Source organism: Dasypus novemcinctus, chromosome 13 (genome assembly GCF_030445035.2).
Source record: "Dasypus novemcinctus isolate mDasNov1 chromosome 13, mDasNov1.1.hap2, whole genome shotgun sequence".
Lineage (NCBI taxonomy): Eukaryota > Metazoa > Chordata > Mammalia > Cingulata > Dasypodidae > Dasypus > Dasypus novemcinctus.
In genome coordinates this window covers 19,047,650-19,061,174 of record NC_080685.1, presented here as the reverse complement: position 1 = coordinate 19,061,174, position 13,525 = coordinate 19,047,650, and the positions used below count along the sequence as shown (strand labels likewise).

General features: G+C 45.8%; 1 protein-coding gene across 1 annotated transcript in view; it reads left to right on the top strand.

Moving 5' to 3' along the window:
* Nucleotides 1-951: 951 nt before the first annotated feature.
* The window catches only part of TRIM67 (tripartite motif containing 67), a 52,691-nt gene continuing 40,117 nt past the window's right edge, over nt 952-13,525 (top strand). The window contains 1 exon segment of the mRNA XM_058275369.1: nt 952-2,001. Within this exon segment, the coding sequence (XP_058131352.1) occupies nt 952-2,001 (1,050 nt within the window).

Here is a 13,525-nt window from a genome sequence, read left to right as displayed (position 1 = left end):
GTCCTCCTCCCTATTACTCTGCTCTGGAAATTACAACTCCTCAGTTCCCTGCGCCGGGAGGCGGCGGCGGCGGCGGGAGGGAGGCGGGGAGGGGATTCCCGAGCCAGCCGGGCGCTCGCCCTCCGCCCGCCGGCTGCCTCGTCGCGCGGCCAAGGTCAGAGGCACTGCAGAAGCCGCGGCTGCGAGCCAGGGGATCAGGTCAATCCCTGCCGCCGGGAGAAAGCCCCAGCGCGCAGTCGACCCAGCGTCCGCGGCAGCCGTGGAACGAAGCCAGCCTCGCTCTCTGGGCCGGCGGGTGCCCAGAGGCCTCGGGACCCGGGCAGGGAGCGGCCGCCGGGTTCAGCATCGTCTGGAACTTGGCCTCCAGCCTTCCGCTCCCGGGGCGCTGTCCACCGCCTCGCGGTGCTGAATAAAGCCCCGCGGGCGAGCAGCTGGAGCTCACCTACAGATCGCCCCGATTGAAAGCGGGGGGCGAGGGGAGGGAGGAGGAAGGCAGCTCCCGGGCAGCTGCCTGCTGGGGCCGAGGGGTTGGAACAAGAGCGCTGGCAAACGGCAGCCGGGCCCCCCGGTCCTGATGTGGAGAGGAGGAGCGCGCTGCAGTCGGCGGCGGCGCTGGTGCTGATTCATCACATAGAGCGCCTCGGCAGGCCACCGCGCGGGCAGTGAGGCGGGACCGGCTCCGGACTCTGGCTCAGGTTGAAGCCTGTGGGTGCAGGAACCTCGCGGGCAGGTGGTGAGGACTCCCCTCCCTTCTCTTGCCCCCGATCCTCTTAGGGCGGTGGCCACAGGACAGAGAGAGGGGCGTGCCCCCGGTTGTAAAGCAGTCATGCCTATGTGATGCTCCCCGCCTCTCGGCTCACCGGTGCTAACCACGCTCGTCCTCCTCCGACCGCCTCCGGAGCTTCGGCCGTTCCCACCCGCTCCTGAGCAGCTCGGGCTGCCCGCGTCGCGATGGAGGAGGAGCTGAAGTGCCCCGTGTGCGGCTCCTTGTTTCGGGAGCCCATCATCCTGCCCTGTTCTCACAACGTCTGTCTGCCTTGTGCTCGCACCATCGCTGTGCAGACCCCGGACGGCGAGCCGCACCTGCCCCAGCCGCTTCTGCACTCCCGGGGCTCCGGGCTGCCCGCTGGCGCCGCCACCGCGCCCCCTTCGGACTACGACGCGGCGGCTGGCGCTGCCTGCAGCGGCGCGGGCGGGAGCGCGACTGGCGGCCTCGGCGGCACCGGCGGCGGTGCGGGAGGCGGCGGGGACCACGCGGACAAGCTGAGCTTGTACAGCGAGACAGACAGCGGCTATGGCTCCTACACCCCCAGCCTCAAGTCCCCCAACGGGGTTCGTGTGCTGCCCATGGTGCCCGCGCCACCCGGCTCCTCGGCCGCCGCCGCCCGGGGCGCCGCCTGCTCGTCTCTGTCTTCATCCTCAAGCTCCATCACGTGCCCGCAGTGCCACCGCAGCGCCTCCCTGGACCACCGAGGCCTGCGCGGCTTCCAGCGCAACCGGCTGCTCGAGGCCATCGTGCACAGGTACCAGCAGGGCCGCGGGGCCGTGGCGGGGGCATCGGCAACCGCGGCCGTGGCCATCTGCCAGCTGTGCGACCGCACCCCGCCCGAGCCGGCCGCCACGCTCTGCGAGCAGTGCGATGTGCTCTACTGCGCTGCCTGCCAGCTCAAGTGTCATCCATCCCGGGGACCCTTCGCTAAGCATCGTCTGGTGCAGCCGCCGCCGCCGCCGGCGTCGGCCGAGGCTACCGCTGTGCCCCCCGGCACCGCCCAGAGCGCCCCCAGCGGAGGCGGCGGCTGCAAGAGCCCGGGAGGCGCCGGGGCGGGAGCCGCAGCGGGCAGCGCCGCTCGCAAGTTCCCGACGTGTCCCGAGCACGAAATGGAGAACTACAGCATGTACTGCGTGAGCTGCCGAACTCCTGTGTGCTACCAGTGCCTGGACGAGGGCCGGCACGGCAAGCACGAGGTGAAGCCGCTGGGAGCCATGTGGAAACTGCACAAGGTGAGCGCCCCGCACGGCGGGGGCGGGAAGCCCGGGATGCAAAGGAAGAGGGTGCGAGGCTGAAGGGTTCTTGGCCTCTTCTTTGGAGAGTTGGGAGAGGAACGGCCAGAGGGTCAAGCAGGAATTCCTCCCTCCCTTCCTTCCTTCCATCCTTTCCCTCCTCCCTCCCTCCCCTCCTTCGTCTTTTGACACGTAATGAAAGCCAGGTGTTCCGAGCTCCCAGTTGGGGACAGTAGAGAAATGGGAAAATGACTTATTGCATCGTCTCCCACCTGCGATTTTACGATTCCATGCAAAAGGGCCCCCAAAATGCAAAGGCAGGTTCTCATTCAAGTCCCAAACTCTGTTCACCTGATGCTCTTTCCTGACTCAAAGCATTCAGGACCTCCTTCCTCCTTCTGAAAAGAAAGACAAGTGTCCCCACCTGCCCGCCCGCACGCCCTGCCCTTGGTTCACCCCTCTCTAGGAAGGAAGGTCTCTATCCCAGGCCTCACTGAAGGGCTGCCCGGTTCCTGCTGAGCAGAACTGCCAACGGTGTCCAGAGGAGAAATGTTCCTGTTCTCTCAACTTATCCCCAGCACTTTGTAACCCCCAAATGCCTCTAGGCCTAGAAGGAAGATGTAATTCCTCAAGGGCCTTGTGTACCCCAACTCTGTTGAGAATCTGGGTTTGTACCTTTTTAAGAAGCGTCATTTTCCCCCAGAGACTTTATCTGGTGACTCTGCCACTCTGGGGCCATGGGAGTGTGATGGAGTGCGCAGGGTAAGACAATCCTACTCGCCTCCGTTGGCCCACTGCCCACATGCCATTTTCCCTAGGGACCTGCCTGAGGGGGGGTGTGCACCCTCCCGTCCTTTGATGTGGGAATGGAACAGTCCCTAAAGGCAATTTACAAGAACTTACAGCTGACAATGTTGTGCTCAGTATTTGAAACTGGGAGAAGTCATCAAAATCTGGTCAGGCCTTTGCCTGGGCCACTTGGCAAAAGTGGGATCAGTTCTTCTAAGTAACGTTGACCTTTAATTTCCCATCCAAAAGCGTAAGCTGAGCAACTGAACTCACTGCCCCCAGAACTCAGTGAGCCAGGCCTGAAAGCGTTAGAGTCCCTTGTTCAAACTGCATTTGCCAATTCAGATACCTGTCATTCAGTGGCCTCTTTCTACTAAACTACTTCTCTCCAAAGAAACAAAGAGTTCTCCAAATTGCCCAACCAGAAATATTTATTATGATTCAGGACAAAAGACACAGAGAAATGAATCAATCTGACCAAGGTCCTCTTGTATCATCCAACCAGAAATGGGCAAAAAGGGAGCATCTATTTATCTATATATAGTTCAGCAGCTACAATGAGCACATGTGATTGTTGCAATTTAACATTTTTTAATAAAACACTGGAAAAGAAAACAAAAGGAGCACTTTAGGAATCCGTCTGGGAAAGGGACATTTGCCTAAGAGGGACCTGAAAGAAGGGCAGCGTTGAGTCAAATCCCTAGGTCTACAGCTGTGGTTCTCAGCTGGGTCTGATTTTGTGTCCCCACCCGACCCCAGGTCATTTGGCAATGTCTGGAGACATTTTAGGTCTTCACCCCAAAGTTGGGGGTGCTACTGGCAATGGGTAGAGGCCAAGGATGCTACATATCCTACAGTGCACAGGAAAGACCCCAAACCAATTATCCACCCTCACATGCCAATGAAACCTCTCTGAGAAGCCCTGCTCTACAGTCACACAGACCTGGCTCTAAACCTCAACGTTTGCAATTTACTAGCTGGATGTGTTTAGACACAGACATTAAACCCACAGAAAGAATATCTAATTCAGATAACAGTTTTAAGGACTAAGGACAGTCCTACCCCCTGTGTAGCCTCTAGCACAGTACCTGACCCCTAGTGGCTAACAAATGTTATTTATTATTTTTATACTCCTAATACTTAAAACAGCTAGAGTTGTTTTAAGTAGAGTTGCAGGTGGCTCAGGGCAGCAGTAAAGAGCGCTTATTTGACTTCATTGACTTGGTTACCTGGTGAATATATAAACTGGTAACTTTTGATATTGTTTATGCCAGAGTCCTAAAATAGCTTTGAGCTGCATGTGAATATCTGCCTTGAATTAGTTATCATTCATGTGATATTTTATTGCATATTGCTTCAATATGCTCACACTTGTTTCATCTTTCAAGAGAAGAGACATCATTTTACAAATAAAGAAATCATTTGCAAAGAGGCTGTGATCAATTACTGAGACAAAAAAGAATATGTTCTAAATCTAACACTCAGATTTCATGAGCTGTTAAATTTCACAGCCTAAAGGGTTATATTTAATTCTGGGTGTTGCCATCCAAATCTTCATGATTAGTGGAGACAAACCAAAGTGAGTTGAGATGAGAGTTTGCAATCTTTAGAGAGATTAAGACTCTCATACGAAAAAGTGAGTTGGATAATGGGCCATAGCTTCAGTGAGAGAAAAATCACTTTGGTATCAACAACAATCTGATAAAATTACTGTCCTCAGGCAAATAAGCAGGGCTATAAAGAAATAAGGACAGTACCTGTGATGCCTGTTCAAGAGAGTGGGGCAGTGTAACCCATTGTAACTTGTGTGTAATGTGCTATGCAGAATCTAGTGTCTCAATTTTATATCTGTTATCATTGTTTCATGGAACTAAGGCATCCTCCTAAATCCAGAAGGAATGCTAAGAGACACTTTTGTGAAAATCTGTTTTCAAGAAAGAATAGAAAGCTCAGCTGTTCTCTTTCAGCAAAAGCGCTTGTTTTTCTATAGGAAGGGACATAATTAAGTGCTTATTATGAGCATCTCAAAAGACAAGGCAAACGTGGGAGCATTGGGAGTACATGGTCTTGCTTTGTGGGCAGAGGTATAAATGACCATTGTGAGCTCCTTAGGATGGCTACTTTGGAAAGATTAATGAGAACACTGAATTTCAGACTCCCACTGTGGCAGTGTAAGTTCTTTGGGAAAACTTTAAATCTCTTATTTGTTGTTGTTGTTGTTTTTATCACCTAACAATCCCAAAGCCATGACAAAGCTTCATTTTGCTACCAGGATGAGAATTGGGACATGAACATATTTCTAACATTCCTCTGATTGGAGAAGCCTTCATCAGAGCCTTGCTTTAATTCCTCTCTGGTGTGACCAGAGCTTGCTATCTGATTAGTTTCTTGAAGAGACCTATGCATGACACTTAAATCTATTTTAAAACCAGATTGATTATCACCTTTTAAAAACAGTGTAAAAAAACTTTAGTGCTTGGCTAAAGAATATGCTTATGATTCTCCTGGAAGAGGATTAACCATTTCAAAGAACTTCTCATGTGAAGAAACTATATGCTGTAAAAGATAGGACAGGAAAGGGGCAGGGCAGCTTTTGGCCTTTTGGCCATTAATTAAGAGGTTCATTTTTCCTGAAGGCAGAAGGAAGGGGTCATTGTGTGCCTTACCTTTTCTCTCATGTGACATGTTACAAATGTCAGCCATCTCCTATAAATTCTGCTCCAGGGAGGACTCAGACCTCTTGGTATAGATGATTGACCCTGAATTAAAATGGGTATAAGTTGATTCCTGAACTGAAGTTATAAAATACTAGATAAGCCCTTCTTCAGAAGTTCTTTGAAAGCCATTCATCATAGAAGAGTGTTAAGGAAAAAAAAATTTGCTTGGTACCCCAGGATTACTCTTCCTATTGGAAAACTCAGCCAAGATGGAATTTCAGATCATTCCCTTGTCCTGAGGCTCTGCCAAAGGGCACTTGACCTTGGCATTCTTCCTATCCTATTTTGCAAAAGAGATCAGGAAAGTTTTTTTAGCCTTTAAAGCCTCAGAAGAAAGATCTCCAAATGAGGTAATACATAAGAGATAAAGGTAGAACATATCATCATAGCTACACTATGGTCATAAATACACTATTTTAATATTTGTGGTTCATTATATTTGTAATAAATATTAATTGTTGAAAATTATAAATTACAAATGTAGAAATTAAATACCATTCCCAAATTCTAATTTAGAAAGAAGAAATGTGTTTCAACATTTTAGAGTAGTTTTTACTCCTAGAATTATATTGTACCTTTCTTTTGAAACTGTCTTTTTTTACCTTAATAATACAGTATAAATATTTTTCCTGTCATTTTTGGTGGCTGCATGTCATTCTATCATAAGGGTTTATTATTTTATTTACTGAACACCCTGATGGTGAAATTTGTCTTTGCTGTTATAACCAATTTTCTGGTTGAATCTATGGCCATACCCTAATTATTTATAAACATGGACAAATTCTAGGACAAATTTCTTGATATGGAATTGCTGTGTGAAAGGCTGCCTGACTTTAAGACATCTTATTAATATTGTCAAATTTCCTTCCAAAAAGTTTATATCTATTTATTCTCCAATGGTAAAATTACATAAATAATAAAAATTCATATCAGGAGAAACAATAAGGTGAATTGTTTTATTTCTAGTAATTATTTTTTTTCTACTTTTGTTATTTTTAGGGCAAGACTAAAAAAGAATATCACAAGATTTTTATATTTTTAACTACTAGTTAGGGATTTGCCTTCCCTCAAGTATTAGTTTCACATGTCCAGTTATTTCCCAAGTATCCCCTCTTGGATTTTAAGGCCCTTGGAAAGACAAAGCCTTCAGTGCCCACCTAAGGAATTCTGGGGTAGGGCTGGGTGAGGAAGAAGAGAGTTAATGTAGAGAGAAGTGCTTGGCAAAAACCTTCTTGGAGTTCTGAAGTCTACAACTCTAAGGCTGGTTGCTGTGCACTACCTGCCAATTCTAAGTAGTGTTACTGAATGAAAATCTGTCAGGGCCCTCGGAGCATGTGGCACAGAAATATGCATATTTGGGAAGTTGAATCTTCCTCCAACACTAAAGTTCTTGGAAGCAGAGTGCCTAGACTGACTTCTGTCCCATCTGCTTCAGGCTGGCTAAGAACCAATGGGAAATCTGCTTAATCTCCTGGAAATAGGAGCCAGCTCTTATAACTAGAGGCTGTGAAGCATTTCCAAACTACCCTTTATGTCACCATTACCACTGTCTTCAAAGGCACCTTGACCGTAGCCCTAATCCACGCTTGGATTTATTTCCAGGCAGTCAGTCATTCAGTAATAACCAATAGAACCTTTCTACTACAACCTCTGAAATAAAATTGCTTTATTACTCCTCACTTCTGGAAAACAAAGTGTTCCTTTGGGAAAAGAAGTCAAGGATCTGTATGCTTGAATTTCATTTATTTTTCTCTTTGAACACTGTCTAGCGATATAGAGGTTTAACATTGAAGAGGGCAGTAAAGATTATGAAAGAACAACCTTCCTCTTACTATTTATGAGTGTATTTCATAATGTATGCTGTGATGGTCACCCTACGGCCAAAGTCCTGGTATATTTTTAGCCTTCAGTGGGAGGACTTTTATATGAGTAGACATTCGCCATGACAGGGTCTTACCTATAGATGTCCACAACATAGAGTGTTCTAGAGGGAAGGGAGCTCTTCATCGCTGAGACAGACTAGGGCAAGGGTGGTGGTTTCACAAAGTTTTACAGGAAGACAGCCACACTCCTTCATTTACATATTGTCTTTGGCTGCTTTCAGCTACATTGCTTTCAGAAGAGTTGAGTAGCTTCTTCTGAGGTCATACGGCCCACATAGCCAAATATATTTCCTATCTGGCTCTTTACAGAAAAAAATTTGCTGTCCTCCAGACTAGGATCTTGCTACTGAAAGCCCAGTCTGCAGACCAGCAGCACCCGGGGACTTGTTGAAACAGCAGACTCTTTTTTTTTTTTTTTTTTTTTTTTAAGATTTATTTATTTATTTAATTTCCCCCCCTCCCCTGGTTGTCTGTTCTTGGTGTCTATTTGCTGCGTCTTGTTTCTTTGTCCGCTTCTGTTGTCGTCAGCGGCATGGAAGTGTGGGCGGCGCCATTCCTGGGCAGGCTGCTCTTTCTTTTTCACGCTGGGCGGCTTTCCTCACGGGCGCACTCCTTGCGCGTGGGGCTCTCCTATGCGGGGACACCCTTGCGTGGCAAGGCACTCCTTGCGCGCATTCCGTGGCAAGGCACTCCTTGCGCGCATTAGCACTGCGCATGGCCAGCTCCACACGGGTCAAGGAGGCCCGGGGTTTGAACTGCGGACCTCCCATATGGTAGACGGACGCCCTAACCACTGGGCCAAAGTCCGTTTCCCGAAACAGCAGACTCTTGAGACCCACCACAGCCCTACTGAGACAGAAACTGCATTTTGGCCAGATCCTTTAAGTGATTTGCATGCACATTAAAGTGTGAGAAACTCTGATGAGACTGTTTTTTGGGCCACAGGCTACTGCACCCATCCCACTCACTGGGAAAATCATCTGAGAAGAAGACATGTCCCCTCAGTCCTGAAACTGATACTAAGTAAGTGGACTCAAGGAGGTCAGAGAGCTTTGCACCACAGAGTCTGACTTCATTTCTCTGAGCTTAACCTTTAGACGAAGCAAACTCTAGGTGGTGGGAGACAATATGGTGCTCACAGACCACATGGTCCAGAGATTGAAAGTGATCTATAAGGGATGGAAGCATTGCAAAGCTCCACCAGTTCTTGGAGGACTAGAGTGAAGGGACCTCAGGAGAAGAGAAGCTTGGACATAAGCTCTTTCCAGCTTTCCTGGAAGTGAAAAGAAATATATCTGATGTTTGTATCTCTGGATTCCCTTCTACTTTGGGTCTTAGTTGTTCTCTGAAGAAACAAGGAGAATGCTTTATACACTCTGTAGCCAGATTTAAAGGGCCTGTTCAGATAGTGGTAGAGGTTGGGCCCATCAAAACCACAGGACCTAAAGGGGTAAGAGAGAATCCAGGCATACCTTGAGGGAGATGGCTCTTGTAGATTGACCCCTCCCTATTTGGAATTACACTTTGAAGAGCACGGTACAACAAAAATAAACTGTGAGGGGTTTTTTTATTTGTATTTCCTAAGGTAGGCTGTTGCCCAACAGAGATCATAAATGCTAACCTCCTCATTTGGCAGATGGGGAAACTTGAGGCGAAGGGGCTAGGTAAAGTTACGTAGCAGGTTGTCACATGATTTTGCAAAACATGACCCTTTAACTTTCCTCAGTGTACGTTTGGAGGAACTAAAAAAAATGAGACAGAGTGCTGGGTGTCTATCTGAAGAAAAACATGCACACAGCATTTCCTGGAGAGTACTGAGGAATGGAAGAAAAAAGGGTTAGCTGGAATCTCTTCTAGAAAGTAGGAAAAGAGAAGGGGCACAACCCCTTTCTCATCCAGCTAAAAGGAGGCAGCAGGAAAAGGAAACAATAGGAGAGAAAACAAATCACTCAATTCACAGCAAGAGACTTTGAGGGCTGAAGGAGACCTAGGAGACCAGAGAACACGGCCTCTTTATTTCACACGTGAGCTACAGAGGGAGGAGTGGTTTGAAAGGGAGAGAGACTAAGAAAGGATCGGCAAAGACAGGGCAAGGTGAGGTGAGCCGTGGAGTTCAGGGGGATGCATGGGATCTAAATGACAAGGGTATGGGACAGGAACGCTGACACCTGTCAGCAATCTCTCTAGGAGGCGGGATCGGACCTTGGCCTCATGTCAGCTAAACAAGTCCATCCAGACAGTTGCACAGTTTCTAAAAAAATAGGTCAAGGTTGTGTTAGGAAATCTAGGCAAATAGCTGTACTTACCCAATCTCCTTGTTTACAATTTGTCCTTGTGTACAGTTTGATTCGGATGATAACTATAAAATCAGGAAACCATTGAAATGCAAAAAATCAGAAAGCACAAGCCTTCTAAAATGGAGAACTGTGGTTTACCATCATTCAAATTATTTGTTGCTATATGGCTGGCCTTATCAGCTGAGGTGTGTACACACAAAACTAAAAGGAATTTTTAGCATTTCCTATAAACAATTTAGAAGCTGAAGTTGCCTCTTGACCAGTAAGTCCTTTTTTCTGAGCTTGTATCTCCAATGAGTATTTACTCTTCAATTCACCTAATTATTTCTTCAATTCACAAGTAGATCTTGATTGCTTATAGCATACCAAGCCTTAGCACTGAGGCCACAGATGGACATCTTCTCTGCCCTCAAAGAGCATCAATCTAGTTATTACTAGAAAGTAAACAAATAAATACATTGAGTAATTTCTAATCACGATAGGCACTAAGAAAGAAATAAAAATAATGTGATAAAAATACTTGAGCAGACTTTTTTGGATAAGAAGGTTGGGAGAAAACATCTCTGAGGAGGACATGTTTGAGCTAAGTCCTGAAGGCTGAAAGAGAAGGGGCCAGTCATGGACTGTTCTGAAGGCATCGCGTTTCAGAGAGAAAGCAAGAACCAAGAGCCAGAGGTGCAAATAAGCTTGATGTGTTCAAAGGACAGAAATAGGCCAGTGTTTGGGGAGTGCAATGGAAAAGTGGCATAAACTTCCTTCATTATCTTTACTCCTAAGTACTTTAAGCCTTTGTATTCTATTGCTTTTTTGATTTAATTTTTGGATGGTTCTTTGCAAATGTATAGAAATACAATAAATTTTTTAGTATTATGATCATGTAGCTTGCAACTTTGGTGAGCTCATTTATTAGTTCTAATAGCTTTTGGTAGATTCTTTGGGATTTTCTATATATAAAATTAGGTCATTTATGAAGAGAGATAGTTTTACTTCTTACTTTCCAATCCAGTTGCCTTTTACTTCATTTACTGCCCTGGCTGTAACAGGAAAGTGTACAATGTTGAATAGCAGTGGTGAGAACAGATATCCTTGTCTTGTTCCTGATCTAAGGAGGAAATAATTTGATATTTCAACTTTAAGTATGATGTTAGCTGTTGATTTCCTCAACGATACTCATATCAGACTGAGAATGTCCCCTACTATTTCTAGTCTGTTCACATTTTTATCATGAAGGGGCATTGCATTTTGTCAGATTCTTTTTCTCTCTCTTTGGAGATGATCATGTAGCTTTTGTCTTTTCTTCTATTGATATGATGTATTACATTAATTGATTTCTGGATGTTGAAAAAACTATGCATTTCTGGAATAAGAAAAGTGGCAGGAGATGAGAACAGAAATAATAGGCAAGGCTAGAGGACTTGGGAGTTGGCAAACCAGTGAACAGGTTGGATTTTATAGTAAATGCAAAGGGAAACCATTAGAGGGCTTTAAGCTGGGGAGTGGAATTCATTTTTAAAAGATCCCTCTGACTGCTGTTTAGAAAATGGATGGTAGTGGGGCAAGAATGGAAGCAGGAAGGCCAAGTAGATGCTGTTATAGTAGCCTGGACTAGAAATATGGGAACTTAAATTAGGAGAGAAGCAGAAGGGATGGAGAGAAATTTATGTATCCATATCCTGCTTGGGGTTCTCTGAGCTTCTTGGACTTTTGGTTTGATGGATTTTATTATTTTTGGAAAATTCTGTATATTATCTCTCCTGATAATTATTATGCTGTCTTCTCTCTCCACTCTCTGAGATTTCAATTATACATATCTTAGATTATTTGATATTGTTCCACAGTTCTTGGGTACTCTGGGTTTTTTTGTGTGGGTGTGTGTGTTTTTAATTACTCTTTTTGTCTCTTTGTGATAGATTTTGGGTAATTTCTATTTACTTCAAGTTCATTGACTCTTTCCTCAACTGTGTCAAATCTACTAGTGAGCCCCTTTCAATCTTCCCTTAGAAATATCTCTCTGTCCTGTCTCCCTTCAAACAGTAAGAAACCTCTTGTGGCACTGCTTTTACCATCTCCTCTGGGAGAAAGTATTTTTTCTTTTTCGTTCTGCCAGACACAAGATTTACTGCTTGTCCCCAACAGCATAAGGCTTTTATTCTCTAAGGGAGAAGGATCCCAGCAGTATTTTGTGCTTTCTTGCTGTGGCTGCCACTTTCGTCCTCCAAGTCAATATCTTGGGTGCAAATATTTTCCTTTTAAATCTAGTGGGCACTTTAGATTGTGTAACTGATCAGGTTTCACTTTTCACTTTGGCTAAAACATTTAGAACCAAATTTATGATATAATCATAGTAGATGTTGTAATGTTATAAATAATAACATTTTATGTCCCAATCCCTGTTTTTCTTTCTTTTAAATTATGCTGTTTTGAATTTTATTGACTCTTGCAAGCTGCCTTAAATCCTTTTTTTTAAAAGATTTTTATTTTTTATTTATTTCTCTCCCCTTACTCCGCCCCCCCCCCCCCGAGTTGTCTGCTCTCTGTATCCATTTGCTGCGTGTTCTTCTGTGACTGCTTCTATCCTTATCAGCGGGACCAGGAATGTGTGTTTCTTTTTGTTTTGTCATCTTGTTGTGTCAGCTTTCCATGTGTGCAGGACCCATTCTTGGGCAGGCTGCACTTTCTTTCACACTGGGCAGCTCTCCTTACAGGGTGCACTCCTTGTGCATGGGGCTCTCCTAAGTGGGGGACACCCCTGCATGGCAGGGCACTCCTTGCGCAACATCAGCACTGCATGTGGGCCAGCTCCACACGAGTCAAGGAGGCCTGGGGTTTGAACCGCGGACCTCCCATGTGGTAGGCGGACACCCTACCCATTGGGCCAACTCCGCTTCCCTTAAATCCCTTTTGAAATAAATAGATGAATAAACAAGCAAACAAGTGTCCTGCATGAATGAAACCAAAGAGAACTAGAATCCTCTGAAAAACTGCATTAAAATAGTCCTCTACTTCTGAGCAATGCCCTAGTCACAGTTACAAAAGAAGGGGATGGAGAATGATGCTTGGCAAATGTTCACATCAAGGTATGAAGTCTTTCTCAGTTTTGGGGACATGCAACTGCCAGTCCATACAATAAAGAGGCTCCAAAATGACCATGCCTGATCTGGACAGCAGAATCATTTATCCCTTCCCATGCGACCATCATTATAGACTAGCAGCTTGTGATTATTACTATTATTAACTCTCAAATAGGTTTCCTTTACTGAAGCATTTGCAGATATCACTGATGAATGTAAAACCCTGCTGCCTACCCAGCAGGAATTTATACCTCTAGCCTATGGAGATGCACAGAAAAGGCAGTCAAGAGTCAGTGAAGGCAAGAAGACCCTGCTGTGGGGTTTTTTGAACTCTAAGGAGTCTAGGATGTTACCCTACTTATGAGCTAATAAGTTAGCCTGACACTGTTTCATGAATGGTGGTAGAAAACATGAAACTCCTGGGTCAGAGATTAAGAACAGGGTATTACTCTCTGCAATAGCAGTAGCCAAAGCATTGGCCTTTTTCTGCCAGTTCTCTGAGCTTCAATCCCCACAGTGTGATGTGAAGAGGACCAGATGACACCTGTACATGCAGTGGGTTGCATTACAGGAGAAGCACCTTGAGCATAGGGAATTCAAATATCTTATAAAGGGCATGCCTTACTTTTGCTCTGAAGGTAAACATTACTTTTTTATATGGGATTGTAAGCACGGAGGCTTTGCTCCACAAGGAGATACTATTTCTATTTCCAAGTTTGTTGTCTCTACAGACGTTCTTGGAAAGATAGTCCAGATCAAAGAATAAT